Source organism: Meles meles, chromosome X (assembly GCF_922984935.1).
Source record: "Meles meles chromosome X, mMelMel3.1 paternal haplotype, whole genome shotgun sequence".
NCBI classification, from domain to species: Eukaryota; Metazoa; Chordata; class Mammalia; order Carnivora; family Mustelidae; genus Meles; species Meles meles.
The window spans coordinates 60,444,329-60,465,004 of record NC_060087.1 but is presented as its reverse complement, the minus strand read 5'-3'; the positions used below and the strand labels follow the sequence as shown (position 1 = coordinate 60,465,004).

At 50.3% G+C, this 20,676-nt stretch overlaps 2 protein-coding genes across 3 annotated transcripts; one reads left to right on the top strand and one right to left on the bottom strand.

Moving 5' to 3' along the window:
* Positions 1-893: 893 nt before the first annotated feature.
* On the top strand, positions 894-15,543 carry CXCR3 (C-X-C motif chemokine receptor 3). Of its 2 annotated transcripts, none has more exons than XM_045994510.1 (3): positions 894-1,065; positions 2,096-3,688; positions 15,533-15,543. In XM_045994510.1, the coding sequence occupies exons 1-2, from the start codon at positions 1,054-1,056 to the stop codon at positions 3,188-3,190; spliced, it is 1,107 nt and encodes a 368-aa protein (XP_045850466.1). In that variant the 5' UTR covers positions 894-1,053; the 3' UTR covers positions 3,191-3,688; positions 15,533-15,543. The 2 variants fall into 2 exon arrangements, with proteins under 2 accessions (XP_045850466.1, XP_045850467.1); XM_045994511.1 differs by lacking the exon at positions 894-1,065 and adding an exon at positions 1,389-1,474.
* GCNA (germ cell nuclear acidic peptidase) lies at positions 5,419-13,807 on the bottom strand (the record flags this gene model as incomplete). Its single annotated transcript, XM_045994779.1, has 6 exons — positions 5,419-6,176; positions 6,442-6,646; positions 7,393-7,531; positions 8,875-9,019; positions 12,217-12,289; positions 13,453-13,807. Coding segments are annotated over 6 exons (1,164 nt in total), but the record flags the coding sequence as incomplete, so codon positions are not given.
* Positions 15,544-20,676: the final 5,133 nt, after the last annotated feature.

Sequence of the window (20,676 nt, the reverse complement as noted above, 5' to 3'; positions counted from 1 at the left end):
ATATATCCTAGCTTATCCACTTAAAAAGACTGAAAGTTCAGTGGGATGAGTAATAAAAAGAGAGACAGCCATGGTTTCATTCCCAGCACCCAGATTTATTTGCTGTATCTGCTGAAGGACTTTCCCCCCTGCTCTGGATTGGCCTTGGGGATAACACCCCCGCCTCACAGGGGAGTTGTGTGGTTTGAATGAGGCCGTGTTGGAGAGAGCGCCTATAACACTGTCTAGCACATACCAAGTTCATTATTAGTAGTTCCCTTTCTTCGTCCCATTGATTAGCAGGGAGGGGCAATAGTGGAAGACTAGTTTCAGTGTGATGGATTGCTTTAAAATATTTTCATTTTTAGGGGTGCCTGGGTGATTCAGTCGTTAAGGGTCCACCTTTGGATTGGGTCGTGATCTCGCGGTCCTGGATTTGAGGCCCGCATCGGGCTCCCTGCTCAGCGGGAAACCTGATTCTCCCTCTGTCTCTGCCCCTGCCCCCCTCCTTGTGCACGCGTTCGCTCACTCTCTCTCCAATAAAGAAATAAAACCTTTAAAAATACATAAATATTTTCATTTTTCAAGGAGGCTCGTCTCTTTTACAGACTGAAGACCTTCAGCCACACAGTCTATAGTCACACACGATCCGCTCCAGCCCAGGGCCCATGAATGCAAGTTCGGAGCATCAAGCATTGACTATCACAGGGCAGGAGCAGCAGTTTGTGCCCCTGGCAGCGGGGGCTGTCCCCTACTTCCCAGACACACTGCTTCTCCCTCTGATCCCTCCCCTCAGAGGCCCTGCCCTTTCCCAGGCCCCACGCTGTCTGGTCCCAGACTCGAGGCCAGCTCCTGCAGAGCAGCTTCCCTTGGCCAGGCGGGGAATGTCTGGAGTAGGCACTCCTGTGGCCGGGGGTCTGGGGAGGCCTGGTACATACAACCCCATGGAAGAGGTTGCTGCTGAGAATCATGTGAAACCCTCACTTCCTCTGTGTAACACAGGTTCCCGACCACAAGCACCAAGGCTGAGGGGCAGGCAGCACGCAGGCCGACAGCCGGAGTACCAGCCCAGCAATGGTCCCTGAGGTAAGTGCCGCTGCCCAGCAGGCCAGGAGGGACACAGCTATGCCGCTCAGAGCAGAGAGCCCAGGGTACTGGGGGAGAGTCAGGGCTGGGTAACCCCCACCTCCCCCTCCTGAAGCCGGGGCCACCTGAGGGTTGGGTGAGTAGAGAGACCACACAGAGGTTGTGGTAAATGGAGCCCTGGGCCAGGGAACTGGGAATCCACCTTGGCCTCCGGCTTGTGTAGGACCACAGGGGAGTCCCCTGTCTTGTCTGGCTTCAGCAGCTCGTCTGTGAAATGCAGCAGGTAGAGACTCACCCCTGACGGCCTCCAAGGCTGCCTTCAGCTCTGACTTGGTGCTTACTCTTCAATGCGGGACTCAACTGGCACTGAGAAGGCTCGAGGCTCTGGGGTGGTTTGCAGGGTGATGGGGTAAGGAATAATTCTACTAGAGTTTGGTTGGGGGAACCCCCAGTGGGTGGCAGGTGGCCTCCACGTTTGGGAAAGGAAGATCAGGAGCCAAAAGCATGTGATGAGGGGTGCTTCAATGATTTGTGGAGGGGCCCCATGGGGGGCAGGAAGTTGGGGTCCCTAGGCAAGGGCTGAGGAGGGAACTTGAGTAAGAGAGGGGACTGCAGGGAGGAAGGTGGTAGAACGAGGCGTGGCTGGGGCAACAGAAGGGCGAGCCGTGAAGGAAGAGCCAGGAGAAGAGGCGAGGGGACAAGGAGGGCTCTTGGCATGGGAGGACAGCTCTCCCTCGGGCCCACGATACCCAGGCTGATGGGGTGGCCCAGAAGGGTGAGAGAGAAGCAACCTTTGGGATAAGAAGTTACCCCTGCCTCCCGGGGGGGCGGGGCACGGTGGCAGCAGTGGTGGCCTAGCCTGGGCAGATGGAGTTCTGAGTTCCGTTGGCGAGGCCTTTGAAGAAAGGCAGGGGCAGTGGCAGGGCATGCCCCTGGCCTAGGGCCTACCTGATGGAAGAGCCCCTCAGAGAAATGCTCCCATAGTGACTGCAAGGCCTTCACCTGATCCATTCCCTGCCTTCGTCCGCAGATGAGCGAGCGCCAAGTGTTCCAAGGCTCAGAGCTCGCCCTCCTCCTGGAAAACTGCAGCTCTTCCTATGACTATGGAGAAAATGAGAGTGACTCATGCTGTGCCTCCCCACCGTGCCCGCAGGACTTCAGCCTGAACTTTGACCGCGCCTTCCAGCCGGCCCTGTATGGCCTCCTGTTCACGCTGGGGCTGCTGGGCAACGGCGCCGTGGCAGCTGTGCTGCTGGGCCAGCGGGCGGCCCGCAGTAGCACTGACACCTTTCTGCTCCACCTGGCCGTGGCCGACATTCTGCTGGTGCTGACCCTGCCCCTCTGGGCAGTTGATGCTGCCATCCAGTGGGTGTTCGGGTCCGGCCTATGCAAGGTGGCCGGGGCCCTCTTCAACATCAACTTCTACGCCGGGGCCCTCCTGCTGGCCTGCATCAGCTTTGACCGCTACCTAAGCATCGTGCACGCCACCCAGCTCTACCGCCGGGGGCCCCCAGCCCGTGTGACCCTCACCTGTGGGGTTGTGTGGGGGCTCTGTCTGTTCTTCGCCATCCCCGACTTCATCTTCCTGTCGGCCCACCGCGACGAGCGCCTCAATGCCACCCACTGTCAGTACGACTTCCCGCGGGTGGGCCGCACAGCTCTGCGTGTCCTGCAGCTGGTAGCTGGCTTCCTGCTGCCCCTGCTGGTCATGGCCTACTGCTATGCGCGCATCCTGGCCGTGCTGCTGGTTTCCAGAGGCCAGCGGCGGCTGCGAGCCATGAGGCTGGTTGTGGTGGTCGTGGTGGCCTTCGCCCTCTGCTGGACCCCCTACCACCTGGTGGTGCTGGTGGACACCCTCATGGACCTGGGCGCCTTGGACCGCAACTGTGGCCGGGAGAGCCACGTGGATGTGGCCAAGTCGGTCACTGCAGGCCTGGGCTACATGCACTGCTGCCTCAACCCACTGCTCTACGCCTTCGTGGGCATCAAGTTCCGCGAGCATATGTGGAGGCTGCTGGCGCGTCTGGGCTGCCCCAGCCAGAGAGCACACCAGCGGCAGCCGTCATCCTCCCGCCGCGAGTCATCATGGTCCGAAACCACAGAGGCCTCCTACTCGGGCTTGTGAGGCCAGGTGGGGGCTCTCCTTTCAGCACGTGGCCCCAGTGCCCCCGTGCTCCAGGCTCCTCCCTCCCTCTCCTGGTAGCCTCCCACCCCACACACACTCTAGGGATGCCCTGGCAGCAGCCCCAACACCCCCAGGGTGTCCCGGGGAGGTACCCCTGCCCCGGCTCTGCCCTTGGCTGTGGGGTCTACGCCCGTTGCTGCTCCTTAGTTGCAGCGCCCCACTTGGAAGGTGGCTGTCTCAGGGCCCCTGTTCCCTTGGTTGCCCAGAGCCCCACTGCCCCTCTTATCCAGTAACTAGACCTTGGCCTTCCCCAGGTTTGGGGAGCACGAAGCAGAAAGCATGGTAGAAAATGCCCCCATGGGGCCCTGGCCCAGGCCTCCAACCCAGCATCTGTAGCTGTGGTCCCCCAGACCTGTGTATTTGCTCCTGTTTTATTTTTTTATGTCTACAATTCTGCTTACAACGCTTCAATAAACAAGATAAGCAGGCCCAGGGCGTGTTCGTCGCGCATCATTATCCCCAGCCCAGCCCAGGCTTTGGGGATGCATTTCCCGCTCTCCTTGCCGGACCCCGGATCTATGCCAACCAGCGCTGCTTGCGTGAATGTCCATGTTGAGCCTCCTGTGGGCCCCCCTGGGCTCTCCTGCCCCTCACAGGGAAGCACCCAGGTGCATGGGTGTGTGCCAACAGTTGCCTGGACCAGCCGGCTGCTGTGTGGACATAATTTGGGGAAGGGCCTTCAGACACGAAGACCTAGTCCCTGCACTCCAGAAGCTTAGGCTAGCAGGGACGACGTGGTGAGAAATGACAATAACAAACTGTCTATGCCACGAGGCAAAGGAGTGGCTTGCAGACCATGACCCTGGCATTCAGAGCCCTGTGGCTGGACCATTTAGGAAGGCTTCCTGAAGACAGAAATGAGTAGACCTTAATAGACAAGTGGTATTGCCAAGGGCAAAGAGATGGGAGACAGTATTTCTGGGCAGAAGGGAAGGCACTGGCAAAGCGTGGGAAGGCTAAAAACTGCAAAGCCTACCAGACCCAGAAGTACTCCCACCTGGCTAGAGTTAGGGGTTCAGATAAGGGAAGGGTTGAAAACAGTGAGACTCAAAGTTGGTTTGGGATCAAGTGATGGTATCAGAGAGTCCTGCTAGAAGGCGGTAGCCAGCTATTCAGTTGTGAGGGGATGCGGGCTCCTTCGAGGATGGGAGACAAGCACTGAGACCAAGACTGAATGACTTGCTAATAGTCATTAGTACATAAGCCACCGGGAGGCATGGGGAGGGGGCGCTATGGCTGAGGTGGAAGCGAGTAGGGGAAATGACCAGGGCTCCCCAGAAAGGTAGGCGGCAGGACTGAGTGAAGAGCATCCCTTTGCAGGAGTGGGACCACTGTGCTGTCAGTTTCCCTTCATTAAGCCACCAACGTGCCATGATCCAGTTTCGCAGGTCAGCTGGGCCTCTGCCAAGACTGCAGATGCAACTGGAGGCAGGCCTGCTAAGGAGGAACCTGAAGATTTATCTAGCTAGGAAAGCTCCTATAACCCCAGAGCCCACACCCAAACCCTTAGACTTGTGGCTAGGCTTCAGTTTGCCACCACGGAAAGACAAAGCACCTGTGAAATAAAGGAAGGATGGAAGGAAGGAAAAGGACAAAATGAGACATCCTGCCCTATTAAAGGTTATCAATGATGTCTCATGATGCAACATTAGTAATGAGGTTTGTGGCAGGCTGAGCAGTGGGTCCCCCAAGATGTCCACCCTCGAATCCCCAGAACTCATGAATAGGTTACCTTACATGGCAAAAAATTGCTGATAAGCTGACCTTAAAATAAGATTCTCTTGGATTATACAGGTGGGCCCAGTGGCTTCACAAGGGTCTTTAAAAGTGAAAGAAAAGGGGCAGAAGGAGGGAGAGAGTGGGGGGGAGTGATGGAGAGAGAGGGAGAGAGTAGAGAGAAACAGATGTTGCTGGCTTGAAGGATGGAAGGGGGCCACAAACCAAAGAATGCAGGTGACCTCTAGAAATTGGACAAGATGAGGAAATGGATCCCCAAACCCCAGGGTGTCCAGAGAGAAACACAGCCCTGCCCACCCCTTGATTTCGGGTTCTTGAATGAAGGACCTGAGGATTGGTTCTGCGCTAGGCACGGGGTGTCAATGAACTGACCCCATTTAACAAGCAAATTTCAGAAAACATTTTATTTATTTTTTTTGTCTTAATAACAGTTACATTGGCTCAGCACAGGCTTATTCAATGTCAAGAGCAACTGAATTCATGAAATATGTTTGTCTTTTATGTCTATTTAAGTATAACAGTTTCTACCTGCCTTGTCTTTTATGTCTATTTAAGTATAACAGTTTCTACCTGCCAGCAGCCCTGGTCTTGGAGCGCGGCCTTTAAAACTCGATCACCTCCAGCATCCTTCTCCTTCTCTCCACCTGCCCCTCTTGAAAATGCAGTTTGTGTCTGAATTGTGTTCTACGTGTTAAAACTATGTTAAGAGTAATACCCAGAGTGGATCTGATCCAAAGGGCTTATGAGTACCTCAAGGGCACAAAATTGCTTAGTAGCAGAATCCTTGCCTAAGAACAATCATCGTTAACACTATGAGGCTATAAAGAAATGATTTAAATCCTAATATTCCTAATATTCATCACTTATCAGAAACATATTTTTCTAAAACTTCTTAGCAGTTAAGGGGGGGCTCAACCCACAGAAATACGCCCCCAGATAACCTCAACGATCCTGCCTTCGTTTATCGGCATAATCCTTGCTCAGCCGTCTCATCACATCCCCATGGCTTATCCCTTCCGTCTCATGCTTAATCGTTCTATAATTCTCCTGCACATACTTAGCAAAGGGCCTCACATGGGGCGCAATGGGGGTTCCATCCTTGCGAGTTAGCGGCAACATGACCAGAGGCCCCTTGCACTTGGCACAGATAAAGCGATCGGTGTTCAAGGATCTGGTATAGCGGCCGACCCTAATGAGGAAAGAGACACCACACAGCAAACCGATCAGTCAGTGGAAATCAGCGTGGTCTCAGAGCTGCTGGCTGGGGGCCCAAAGCAAGGCTCTCAGGCCAGTTCCAAGTAGCAGAGCATGGAGAAAGAAGATGTGGAAAGGAGCAGAGGTTTACTCCACAGGCAAGCCAGCCGTGGGCTTACTAACGAAACCACGAGGGGCCAGTTAGCTGGAGGCCACAGAAGAAACATAACCGAAGAGAAGTCGGAGGTGGAGGGTCTTACCTGGTTTTGCACCGAGTGCATTCATAATGGATCCTGTAGTTAATCTTATAGTTATGGCAGCGGGTGACCATGGGTAGCTCCGGGTGCACCATGTTCGATTTCTTGGCATAATACTTCCACGCGTCCCCATGAGAGTCACGGATGCCATCAAGCAACCAGGAGGCTGCGTGGCATATCTCATGGATCAAAGTGTCCCGGAGACGGTCTTGGAAGAGGGATGGAAAGAAATCATGAGCACCTGAACCCCTGCCCTCCAGTCTGCCCCTCAGCCACCTGAGACCCTTGACCCTGCCACACACGAGCCCCAGGCAGCTTAGTAGGAAAGCAATGCGGTGGTGTGCTGGAAACTGAACGGAGCGAGATGAAGAGTGAGGTGACAGGGCCCCACACCTGGGCAGAGGCAAAGGAACGAGGATAGAAGGATCATTCTGAAGATCTGGTGATTGGCTAGCTATGGGGGTGAGACCTTGAACCTTAGTTACTGGGTGAATGGAGACACGGCCGCTGGCAACAGGGGAGCTACCTGCAGAGAGACAGTTAGCCTAATCGAAAGACGGCCAAAGCCGATAATCATGTCCTCTGAGCAGAGGTGCCTGGGTGGCACAGTCCATCGCCTGATTTTGGCTCAGATCTTGAGCTCAGGGTAGTAGGACTGAGCCCCGTGTCAGGCTCTGTGCTCAGCATGGTCTGCTTCAGATTCTCTCTCTCCCTCTCGCCCTGCTCATGCTCTCTCTCTCTCTAAAATAAATAAATCACTCTCTCTAAAATAAATGAATAAATCCTTCCCGAAAATTCTTTAAAAAAAAAAGAAGTTAATGCCCCCAGAGCAAGGTGCAGTAGGCCCAGGTACCCAGGAAGGACGGATAAAGCTGTGGCGTAGGCTGTCAGGAAACACCAGTATGTAAGAGTCACTACACAAGGAAAGGGCGCAGCCAGAAAGCTGCCTGTCACCTGCGGAGTCGCAGACTTTCAGGGAAATCTCGATCTTCGCATAACGCTGCTTCTTAGGGTAACGGGTCTCACCGGTGGTGCATAAGCCAGCGGTCCTCAGCATCTTTTTATTCCAGCCAATATCAATTTTCTCTGGCAGCTGAGAACGAAACAGCAAGCAAAGTGAGTCAGCAAGCAGCTTCAAGCAGACCAAAGACTATTCACTCAAGAGCCCTGCAAGGGGAGTGCCTGGGTGGCTCAGTGGGTTAAGCATTTGCCTTCGGCTCAGGTCATGATCCCAGGGTCCTGGAACCGAGCCCCACGTTCAGACTCTGCCTCCGCTCCCTCCCCCTGCTTGTGATCTCTCTCTCAAATAAATAAATAAAATCTTAAGAAAGAAAGAAAAGTTCTACACATCTAAACATTCTGGGGAGAATAAAAGCCAGGCTGAAGCCCAGGTGAAAGTGACGCACAAGCCATCAGGACACAAGGGAGACGCACACAGGACCTGAGTTGCCCCACATGGTGACACAGGTCAGGGGCAGCCAAGGAGAGAAGGGCAAACCCCGCTGAGGCAGGAGACGGAGCCCCCTCCCCTCCCAGCATAAGAACGCAGAGGTGAAATTGCACGTGCTCCTCAGTCCTCTCATCAGGCATGTGATGTAACACCACTGTCATGAGGACTGACTTCTCCAAAAGCTGGCGAACCTGGCTGTGTCAGCAGAAATAATAAAGTTTGAAAATCCTAACAACCGCCGAGGCTCTGTTCTAGACGCTTAAGGAGTATTACCTTCCCTAGGCCTAACAATAATTCTGTGGGGGCACCTGGGGGGCTCCATCAGTTATGTGTCTGCCTTCACCTTGGGTCATGATCCCAGGGTCCTGGGATCGAGCCCTGCATCAGGCTCCCTGCTCAGCAGGGGAGTCTGCTTCTCCTTCTCCCTGTGCCCCTCCTCCCCCTGCTCGTGCGCTCTCTGACAAATAAATAGTATCTTTAAAAAAGAACAATAATTTTATGAAGTAGCAGGTACTATTATCGTTCCCACTTTACAGATGAGGAAACTGAGGCAAAGAGGGGATAAGTAACTTGCCCAGGCTCACAGAGCTCCTTCCCATTATCTTTCAACATAAAGCCTCTCTTTCCAGATACTCAAGGATCAGCATATGCCCTCTCCCCAGACACACACACAACTGCTGCTCTCTCTGCCTACCATCCCTCAAGAAACAGAAGTCTTACTTCCTGCAGGCAACCTTATTTCCTGACCACTCGGGGCTCTCAGTGATTTTTCTGCCTCTGCTGATCTCCTGTGCTGGTAACAGTCTACCATAGACGATTCGCCACAAACATGCGTGATTTCTTTCACCTACAACTGCATCATCTCTCCACGTAAGCTGATACTTCTCCAGAGCCGGAAATACACAGCTAACACATCCGCACACCTCACGGCTCCCGAGAGTGCCAGGTGTCCAGCAGGCGCTCATCTAGCGCTCATTCATCAATACCTTCTTATTAAACACCGAGCTGTTAAACAGGGTGTAGATTTTCTGAACCAGGCTATCCTTATTTTGCTTGAATTTCCTTCCAGAATACTGCTTCTCGTTCTCCAGGTCACGCAGGAAACATCCAGGTATTTTGCACGTCGCTTTCCTGCGAAGGTAAGTTCAACTGAGTTATGTACAGCTGGAGGAAGAAATGAGAGAAGTGCACACATGCAGGTCATATCCAGAGAGACTCAGAAAAGGTGCCAGTCCCTCTTCCTTCCAGCTCCTTGTAGGAGAGCAGTCCCCAAAGTTCCACGCATAGCCTTTTTCTTTTCGCTATTTGCATTCTCAGAGATGTGAAGCCCGTGGCTTCAACCTCAGCAAGAGTGATCCCACTCCTGTATCCGTAGTCTCGAGCTCTTCCTGGGGGATCCAGTTACAAGTTGACAAGGTCCCCATGTGCACCGCCAACTGATTAACCTGAGTACGCCCCCTGCTCAGTGTGTTTTGCTACCGGACTTCTGTTATACCAGGCTGAAAACCTCAGAGACATCTTAAAATCCATTTTCTCCCTTGCCCCATATTCAAATAAGCTCAAAGACCACAATCTCCTTCACATCTCTTCCAGCCAGACCTCCTTTGCACCCCATGGTCACCAGCCTAGTTCAAGTTCCTCTCCCCTCTGGGCCTTGCTGCTACAGTGTTCCTCTGTGTTCCTCCCTTCCAGGCCCTTTTTCTTTCTTTCTTTCTCCACCCCAAGCCCCACACACACTATTCCGTCCCTCCCCAGCTTGCCATGACTGTGTAGCCTGGCCATTCAAGGCCCAGGTCAATCGGGCTCCAAACTCTGTCTCCAGCTACCATTTCCACCATGGCCAAGGTGGGCAAGTTAAATGTTCTCTGGACAGGAACTGTGATTTCCCACAGTCTGTTCATGTCTGGGCACAACCGATTCACCTCTGAGCCCTAGAATGACCACGTCTCCAGCTCTCCTGAGAACCCCCATCCGTGTAGTGTTTTCTCCTTTGCAGAAAACTTCTTGTTGCCTTATCTTATTTCATCCTCACCAACACCCTCCAAAGAAGCGATTACTATTCTCATGATCTGTACTTGGCGGACAAGAAAACAAAGGTCCGAGGTCCCCAAAGTTCACAGAGACCCTGGATCTTTGGACCCAAATCTCGGGGTCTTTCCCATTAGACCCCTACTGCTGCCCCATCTTTTGAGGTCTAATTGCACTGCAACAAAGAACAGTGCTAAGCACATGGAGGACTCACACTTGCAATAACAATTCATTTCACCCTTTCATCCTGGCCACAACCGCCCACAGGTCCCAGGAGATGAGCCCACCAAGCTGCACAGATGAAAACAGGAGCAAATACATGTAAGCTGAGTCTCTGACTTCACGGAACTCCTGAGACAGGAATTTTGCTGGGACACTCATGAATCCCGAGGTCACAAAAGAAGCCATCTGGGAGGGGGCTGGGGTGGAGAGAGGAAATCAAAACAAAACCAGGCCAAGGCAACTCAAGTCAGGGTCCTCATCCCCCAGAGCCCGAGACTGATGACGAACATGGTCTGCCTCAAATTACCTTGTACTGAAAGCAAATTTGCATCCGAAAAGGTAGCAGATGAAAACCCAAAGCATCTGCAGACCTCAGCAGAGAAGGGGGGACCCCCCCCTCCACTGTTGGCACCTATGTCAAGCAGGCTTTGTGGCTTGGCCCGCCTTCCCCTCAATGCCTCTGCCACTTCACTTGCAGGCAGAATACCTCCACATCAGAGGAAGCAGCAAGACCCCAAATGGGTACATCAGACGCCATGACCAGCAAGCAGCCTGCACAGCAACAAGGCAAGGCACAACAGGAAGCCCACAGACTACCACAGGAAGCACCAAGGCAACTGTGAGGAGTCCAAACACACTAGTCTCCCTGGGCTGATGCGGACGACGCCGCCGCCCAGGGGCAGCTGACGGCCTCCTTCTGTCACACCACAGCAAAGCAACCTGGGAGCTGCCCAAGACACGGGTGCCTGGAAGCAAAGGCAGCTCACAGCTGTTATCTAGGAACCCAGAGAAGACCCTTGGCTGGCCACGGATCCACCGGTGAGAGAACATGCCAAACGACGAGAGCTACTTCTCTGAGCGACAAGTGCAGAACCAGAGAGCACCTCTCAGCTCAGGTTCAAGTGGCCCTGCTGTGCCCGTGCCTGCCATGTCGTTCTTCTTCTCCCCTTAAGATGCATTTATTGTGGGGCGCCTGGGTGGCTCAGTCATTAAGCATCTGCCTTCGGCTCAGGTCATGATCCCAGGTCCTGGGATGGAGCCCTGCATCAGGCTCCCTGCTCAGCGGGAAGCCTCATTCTCTCTCTCCCACTCCCCTTGCTTGTGTTCCCTCTCTCACTGTGTCTCTCCCTGTCAAATAATAAATAAAATCTTTTTTAAAAAAAGATGCATTTATTGCTTAAAAATCCAGGTATAAACAAAACCAAAACCAAACAAGCAGACAGTCCTTCAAACACATTTCTTGTCTTGTAAGATAGTTCGGATGTAAGTATGTATGACTCCTGAACACGAGGAAGAACGAAGAAAATTATGCCTACTACACCGTCTTTTTAAGGGGAAAGGTGAGAACGTCCTGCAATCTGAATGAAAAAAAAAAAGTGTCAGTTTTTGGCTTCCTTTAAAGTATTGACATGTCTTTGGTCTAAGTGACCTGCTGTTCTCAGGACCAATTCCACATAGCCTAATAAAAATAAAGGTGCCATGAGCCATCAGTTTCACCCTGACGTTTAAGCTTTTGAAATGTTCAAGAACATCCACAAGCTGTAGGAGTAACTGGAGGCAGCCAAAGCACCGTGAAAACCCAAAAGGCAATCTTGACTGCTCCCTCCCAATTCCAATGGATGGGGACGTGTCCACTCTGCCTTCCCATCTCCACTGTGACTGCTTTGGTTTCGTGCCCACTGGTGGCAACAAGGCAGTATGTAGCCTGGAGAAAAGTCTCATGTTTGGCTATACAGCAGTTTTTGACCTGAGTTTAAGGACCAAGGAAAGGCCAGCACCGATGTGGGGGCCAAAGGACTCTGGACCCACCCAGGGAAGCACAGGAATTGTGGTGGGGTGCCCGTGCAGGGCTCTGCTGGGGACGAAAAGAGGTGGGGAGCACCGGGGTATCTACTCCTCCTTTCCCCCCTCCTCCTCCAAATTTATGCCCCCCAATTCAGAGAAGGAGGCCTTGTCCCCTCCCCCACCAGATTCCTCCATCCCCTGGAAGACCCTCCCACAGGTGCGGTGGACCACTTCACACGGATGGGACAACGGTACCATTAATTCCCACGCAGCTGAACACGAACAGTACGTACCCGGGTGTGCATTTTTCAATTTTCCCTGCGCCGGGCTTCTTTGAAGGTGCACGTCTTTTGGAGACTCTCACAGCTGTAAAGATAATGGCTCGTCTGTACCCTGAAAGCTGGCCCCATCCAGAACTGGAAGAAAGTTGCACCCAGGAGTAGCCCCCACAGCCACACCCAGAGCACCAACTCGAAAAGGTCTGAAGCCTGCATACTCTCCATCGGTTGGTGAAGAAGTCTCCCTGAGTGAATCCCAGAGCTGTCATAGGTACAAGGACTATATAATGAGGTGATGTGAGCCTGCCGCTAGAGGTTAGATTGTGTGGGCAACTGAGGCACAGGCGGCATAAGGAATAGTGTGGTACATCTGATGCACTTGCCCTAAGGAAGTGGCTCAGGGGCGCCTGGGTGGCTCAGCCAGTTAAGGGTCTCCTTGGGCTCAGGTCATGATCTCAGGGTCCTCAGATCGAACCCCTCATCTGGCTCCCTGCTTTGTGTGGAGCCTGCTCCTCCCTCTCCCTCTGCCCCTGTTCCTGTCCCTTTCTCTCTTCTCAAATAAAATCTTAAAACAACAATACAAGGAAGTATCTCAGATTCTAGGTTAGACCTTCACTCCGCATACAAGCCCAGCCTGTGTGTCTTTGGTTAGCCCCCATTTACTGCTGACTGCTCTAGCCAGAGACTTCTGCAACAGCAGTGTCATTCATTCGTGTACTGGAAAAAAGTATTAAACGTTGACTATGTGCCAAATACCAGGCTAGACCCTGGGAGAGACTTAAAACTGAAGAGTCCTCCCACCCAGAGGCTCATCGTCCACTGGGGGGCGGGGCACAGATTCAGAAACACATCATAAGATAGCTGGGTAAGTGCTTTAGCAGGGACAGGGTCTAAGAACTTTGGGAACCCAGGAGGGAGGAGCATCTCTGATGTCCGGCTCCCTACAGGAACTGACAATTGGGCTGGATCCCAAGAAAAATGGCATCTCCTCAGGACAAAAAGCACAGAGAGAAAGTGTGCCAGATCAAGGGAACAACAGCTCCTAAGACACATGTGTTCCTCCCCCACTTCCAGAAAGATCTTTTTGCCTGGGATGGCTATCTCCCTTAGCCACCAGGAAGCTGCTGAAAGGCCTAAGGTCAGTAGGCAGGACAGACCTCTCAAGGGCAAAGCAGGCCTGGCTGGTGCACGAGGAGAGAGGAGAGCAGGGCAGATTCGGGAGGTCGGGTGTCCTTGAGGTGACTGGCTTACCGGGTGTCACACATATATTCTTGGTCTTACTCTTCCTCTTCCGTGGCTGCTCCACCACAGGTGCGGGCTTGTCATCTGCAATCTCCACCTCGGCTTTGGCACCACGTGGTGGCTGGCCCAGATTTTCACCAAGATTCAGCTCCCCAGCATCATTAGAGGAACCGCTTTGGGAGACATTGAAGACCTCCATCTCTTTTTCCTCTGAGGCAGTTTGGCCCTGATCATACGAATCCTCGTCTATTATGACCACAGGGCCCTCAAAATCACTGTCATCATCGGTAATAACTATTGGCGGCTCCTTGGTGGCAGGCTGCTCCTCAGTGTCTGATAACACATCCAGAATCTCATCTGAAATTCACGAGACATGGTCACACATTCATATACTCCCTCTGCCCACCCCGCACAGTCAACTTCAGATTATCGAGCACAAATGAAGCACGCTGGAAATGGGGATGTTCAGAATCACAGTTAAGAATCTGTTATCTGGTTGTTGAGTGTGCTACTAAAAACACTGGGGTACACGCACCCCCTTGAATCTGTATTTTTCTATCGTTTGATAGATACATAGGAGTGCAACTGCTGGTTTGTGGGGTTGGTCTATTTTTAACTCTTTTCTTTTAAGATTTTATTTATTAGAGAGAGAGTGACAGAGAACATAAGCAGGTTCCCCACGGAGCTGGGAGCCCAATGCAGGACTCAATCCTGGGACTCCAGGATCATGACCTGAGCCAAAGGCAGCTGCTCAACCAACTGAGCCACCCAGGCACCCCTATTTTTAACTTTTTGAGGAACCTTCATACTGTTCTCTGATGTGGATGGAGCTAGAGTGTATCATGCTAAGTGAAAACAAGTCAGTCAGAGAAAGACAAAAACCACAGGAAAAACCATTGAAAGGGGACAGCTAGCAAAACAGTAGCAGAGTAGGGTTCCAAGCCACCTCTCCTTTCCCTGCTCTGATAACCCAGGTTAGCCAGGAAACTCTGGCCAATGGTAGCTCTTTGATAGTTACCAAAGAAGCAGCCAACACTTTAAGGGTGCAAGTACCTTAAGGAGAGGCCTATGGGTCGTGCCCTATCTTTGTCAGAAGCGAACAAAGATCAATAAAGTACCATCCCTAAGGTCAAAGAGGCTCCTAGTCTTGGGGCACCTGGGTGGCTCAGTCTGTTAAGCATCTGACTCTTTCTTTCTTTTTATTTGACAGAGATCACAAATAGGCAGAGAGGGAAAGGGGAAGCAGGCTCCCTACTGAGCAGAGAGCCCGATGTGGGGCTCGATCCCAGGACCCTGAGATCATGACCTGAGCCGAAGGCAGAGGCTTAACCCACTGAGCCACCCAGGCGCCCCAAGCATCTAACTCTTAATTTCGACTCAGGTCATCATCTCGGAGGTTGTGAGATCCAGCCCCACATCAGGCTCCACACTCAGCGAGGAGTCTGCTTGCCTCTCACCCTCTTCTCCTCCCCTGCTCTCTCAGATAATTAAGTAAATAAATAAAATCTGAGATTAAAAAGAAAAAGCTCCTCATCTTCCTACTTGTCACCTTCCCCCCCCCCCAATGAATAGGTTCCAAACTGCGAGTATAGCTCCCTGCCTCTGGAAAGGTTTTTTAAAGAGCCTCTGAAACCAAAGGGGCAAAGAACAGCTGTGGGAAACAGGCACCAAGAAGGACAGAAATCTCCAGAAAATATACGCAGAACGGGGGTGCCTGGGCGGCTCAGTGGGTTCCCCCGAGAAGTCATGGTGGGCTGACTCAGCACCATCACCTAGCTAAGTCTCTCACCAGCTGGAAAGAATGAGCCCACGCCTCTCACCTTCCCTCTCTCTGTCATTCCCACACACAGAGGAGGAGGAAAAGAGTGGGGATGGGCGCGGGAGGGAGGGTGGGGAGGGGAGCTGAGCAGCCTTCATACCTTCCTAGTGTCAGCTCCTTTCTTCCCCAGCCCTGGTCCCTATATATAGGTAGGAGGGGAACCCTGTATGTAGGTGGTCAGAACTCTATGGAGGGGGATGACCAAGGTCTAAAGTGCCTAGAACAGTTGCTGCTATGTTTGGAAATTCACCAGGGAGGGGGTGTGTGTAGGGAATCTGGCCATATCCATATCCAGCACCCATGAGGGAAGAAATGGTGGCACCTGCTACTAAGTGGGTGCCAGAATCGAACGTTTGCTGACGCATATCCTGACGTGTACCCTAAAACCACTGTGTGATGGGGATGCTGATCTCAGCTACTTCCCTCCGTTACGAGTATACTTGCCTTCGCTGCTGATGTCAGATATGTGAGCTCTGACATTATTACTTAAGTATTCGTCTTCAGAGTCAGAGTCAATCACCACATAGCTGAGTGAGGAGACAGGGAAAAACAACAGTGAAACGTCAGCGCTACGGTCTTCTTTTCACAGCCTTTCCTAACTCCTCCACCATGAACATGAGCACCTGAAAATGTTCTGTTGCCGTTCCCCTTCTTCAGAACTACTCAATCATTATTCCCGATTTTCCGTCTTTCTACCAAATCATTAAATCTGGCTCTATCCTTGCAAAAGGAGCTATCTGTCAAGTACTGAGTGAAATGGGCTGTCCGAAGGCATGTATGCCAACAGTTCTGGTGCAGGGCAAAAACGGACTAGGCAAACGGACTGTTCATTTCTATCAGTTAGTGGCTGTTTTCCTTTATCTTTACCTGTTACAGTCACAAATCCACTAATCCACTTCCACCGTATTCACATTTAAGCTGCCAGGTTAGGGGCCTTGGCTCTCCTGTTGGTCACTCCCTCCTTAAAACCCTTTTTGGGATTTCCAAGCTATTGTTCTGTTTTGGTTCTCTTCCTGCCCCTCTATCCACTCCTTCTCACTAAACTCTCTTCCTCAGCTCACTCCCAGGCTTTCTCCACAGTGCCTTTACACAAAGCTAATCAATTCCTAAGGACTGCGTGGATGTCACCTATCTGCCAACGCAAGCCATTATATCCAGTCCAACTGTGTGCCTGACTTCCAGCTCCACAATTCCAACTTCCCACCTGGTATCCCGTCGGTAGGGCTGACTTGCAGTCCGCACGTGCAGGAATACCCTTGCCCAGTGTTTATTGATGGCGTCTGTTCTGACGGGTCTGGCAGTCATCCTGACTGATCCCCGTCTGTACTCAACTGGTCGTTAAATGTTTTGAGGATCGGCCCTGCCTACAGGCCCCTCCATTTACACAGGCCCAAAACTGAACTCAGTTCAAGGAAAACTGAAAAGCAGAAAGCTCCCTCCTTCCCCAGTTTCACCCTTCCTCCAATATCCCACTTATAGTAGCCTCCAGGGACTAGACCAAGAGCTGTAGGCATTCCCGGCAGGCCCATTAAAACAGATTTTCTCTACATATTTGTTCAACATCTATCCCTTGGAGGCAGGAAGAAACCAATTTTTCTATTTAAAAATTGGACACTTAAATGTATTATCAAGTAAGGACTTTATTATGTATAATACTGGAAGCCACAAAGAAACTACAATAAAGCATCTGAAACCTAAATGACGACCGTGATGAGCACCCGATGATGGACAGAAGTGCTGAATCACTTTATCATACACCTGAAACTAATAGTACACTGCACGTTAACTATATTAGAATTAAAATTTAAAATTTTTACAATTAACAAACAAAAACACTGTAGGGGGTGCCTGAATGACTCAGTTAGAGGAGCGAGTGACTCTTGATCTTGGGGTTCAAAGTTCGAGCCCCACGTTGTGTGTAGAGATTACTTAAAAACAAAACAAACATAAAAAACAATTCTTCAGAAAGATAAAAATAAAAAATAAAAAAATAAGGCAACCCTGTTGGGACCCCTCTCATTCTTGAGAGCTTTTTCTATCTTCACTTAATAAACTTCTATTGCTTTACTCACAAATATATAAATAAATAAAAAATGTCAAAACACAGAAATTTCAAAATTAAAGAATAAAATAAAATGTAAATGGCAGTGATGAAAAGATCCTGCATCTCCTCTGATTGTGGTAATGTTTACACTACCATATATATTTGTCAAATTTCACTGAAACGTACACCTCAAAGGGTGAATTTTGCCATTATGTAAATCATGTTTCAACACACCTGCCATGGTAATTCAAGGAGTCAATGTGGAAACATCAGTTACCCAGCATCCTATTTTGGATTTATTCCTGTAAGTTTTCTTAGCACCTCCTACAGTCTGGCACATGGGCCCATAAAGGCCTGAGGAGTGGAGAGTGGCAATTAGAGGACAAATCAATCACAAAGACATTCTGAGAAAGTGACCAATTAGATAACAGGCCTGGCAAAACGATCTAATACTCTGAACCCAGCTGTGAGATCAGATACCTACTATGACCCTGAACATAGTGCTCAGAGAGGAAATGTGTTGTTTATTTGTCAATCTTCTTACCCACAACATCATTCCTCAACAAATGTCAAATTTTGCTAATTTTCCTACTCACCTAAAGTTCCTTTTCTGCTCCTTCTTTTTGGTTCCAACTAAATCAGAAAAGGAAAGAGTGTGTCAGGAAGCATCTGAAGGAGGATACAAGCCTAGTTACCCATATCTTTAACTCCCTAAAGCCTACATCCAGAAGTTAGGGCTGGTTAAAATCGGTGGGAGACTTACATCCCCCCACCCTATGTGAGTTAGAGAGGAAATAAAAGTCAGGATGTCTAGAATGAAAAAAGTCAAGGTGGCAAGCCAAGCCCAAAGAACTGCCTCTGCTCCTAATAGCAGGGAAATGACCTTCATCTCACCAATGTGGAGAGAGGCCCTAGAGGAGACAGACCCTGGACCAGCTCAAACCAAATGTCCCAAACCACATTTCAGTCATCTTCACAAAGACAGGATTAAGTTATACCCTGAAATGGAAATTACCACTTTGAAGGGATGCTACTTACAGGGCTCAAACTCTTCATCACTGCTTGAATCCACAGTAAGAATGCAACTGTGAAAAATGAGATACGCATTGTTATAAAGGAAGGCCAATGAACATCATTCGCAAGTCCATGAGCAGAGGATCTCGCATGGAGAGAACCACCCACCAGAGTTTCTGACATGCATGAAAAGTTTTAGGGAGTTAGGAAATTAAGATCACAGCAGGGGAGGTGAAGAAAAATTAGGAGCAACAAGCTGTTCAGTCTACCGCAGAATCGAAAATAGGGGAAGGATGTTCGTGGAGTATCATCAGCTACCAGCAAGAAACCTGTTTTCTGCCAAGTGATCTATTTCTATGTAAAGACATGAAAGTGAGGGGGCGCCCAGGTGGCTCAGTCGTTAAGCATCCAACTCTTGGTTTCAGCTCAGGTCATGATCTCAGGGTTGTGAGATCAAGCCCAAGGCGGGCACCAAACTCAGAGGGGAGTCTGCTTGAGGATTCACTCTCCCTCTGCCCACACCCACTCTCTCTGTCTCTAAAATAATAAGTAAATGTAAGAAAAAGAGGAAAAGAAAGATATGAAAGAGATTTCTGAGACAAGGGCCACTTATGAAAGGACTCAAGAATGAAGAGATTACAGGAAAAATCAAAAGGACCAAAGAGGGAGGAGGACGCCTGGTAGGGCTTTACTGGTTTGAAGAGGGCCTACGGGGGCATCTGAGTGGCTCAGTGGGTTAAGCCTCTGCCTTTGGCTCAGGTCATGATCTCAGGATCCTGGGATCGAGCCCCACACATCAGGCTCTCTGCTGAGCCTGATCCCCCTCCCCCCGGGCCCTGCCTGCTGCTCTACCTAGTTGTGATCTCTCTGTCTAATAAATAAGTCTTAAGGGCGCCTGGGTGGCTCAGTGGGTTAAGCCGCTGCCTTCAGCTCAGGTCATGATCTCAGGGTCCTGGGATTGAGTCCCGCATCGGGCTCCTTGCTCGGCAGGGAGCCTGCTTCCCTCTCACTCTCTCTGCCTGCCTCTCTGCCTACTTATGATCTCTCTCTGTCAAATAAATAAATAAAATCTTTAAAAATATATATATAAGTCTTAAAAAAAAAAAAAGAGGCCCTATGTACTGGAACTGTGGTCTAGCTAAATTGGCAAACGCTGAAATCCATTTCTTGGGGGGGCAAACGAAGGGGGATTGCCCCAGCTATAGCTGCTCCCTGAAGTGAACAGTGATCCTGGGGCCCCTTCTCTGCACCCCCTACACCTGTAATGTGCCGGGCTACTGCATAGGACCTAATCACAGGTTATCTTAGTGTGACACAGAGTTCAAAGAGGAAACCAAAAAGCACTAAAGGTGGACCTAATAGTTCTATCAAGTTAACCTTCAACACTTCTTGAGTGAGGGTGTTCATTTTAACCTTGAGATTGGTTATCAGATTAACAATATATTGGACTGATAATATTTTTATATTGGATTATAATATTGCATTGAAAATATTTTTTTTCAGTTTTTCAAGATACATGCTGGCTCACCCCCCTTGGTTCAATTTCCTGCTCATGTATCTGTTACTGTACACTGGACTTACTCAGGAGGAGACCTCAAATTTTTTTTCAATTTTTGTAATTTAAATTCAATTAACATATAATGTATTATTGGTTTTCAGAGTCAAAATTTTTTTAATCGGAAAAAAAAAAAACTCTTGCTGGATGTAAGGTTTCCCAGGTATGGGTCAAAACGTGACCTTGGTTCTCTTTTCTTAAAGATTTTTTTTAAAAGATTTTATATATTTATTTGACAGAGATCACAAGTAGGCAGAGAGAGAAAGAGGAGGAAGCAGGCTCCCTGCTGAGCAGAGAGCCTGATGCGAGGCTCTATCCTAGGACCCTAGGATCATGACTTGAGCCGAAGGCAGAGGCTTTAACCCACTGAGACACCCAGGCGCCCCAAGATTTTTTTTAATTTATTTGAGAGTGCATGCGAATGGGGCAGAGGGGTTAGAGGGAGAAGAGAATCTTAAGCAGACTCCACGCTGAGCACAGAGCCTGAAGTGGGGCTCGATCCCAGGACCCCGAGATCATGACCTGAGCTGAAAGAGTTGGAGGCTCAACTGACTGAGCCTCCCAGGTGCCCCTGGTAATTTTTAAAATACAGTATTTCTGCTACTTCATTTTGTAGTATTAAAAAAACACACATACAAAGCATCTTGGGTTAAAAAAAAAAGACTAGTTAGTGGCCAGGCCACCAGAACTACTAATTGGACTTTGGTTGATCAGTGAGAACCAGTCCTCTGCCCCTCGCATTATATATTTCAGGAGTCCTTCCACCTTCAAACTGTGGAAACCTCTTTCACTCTGTTAATG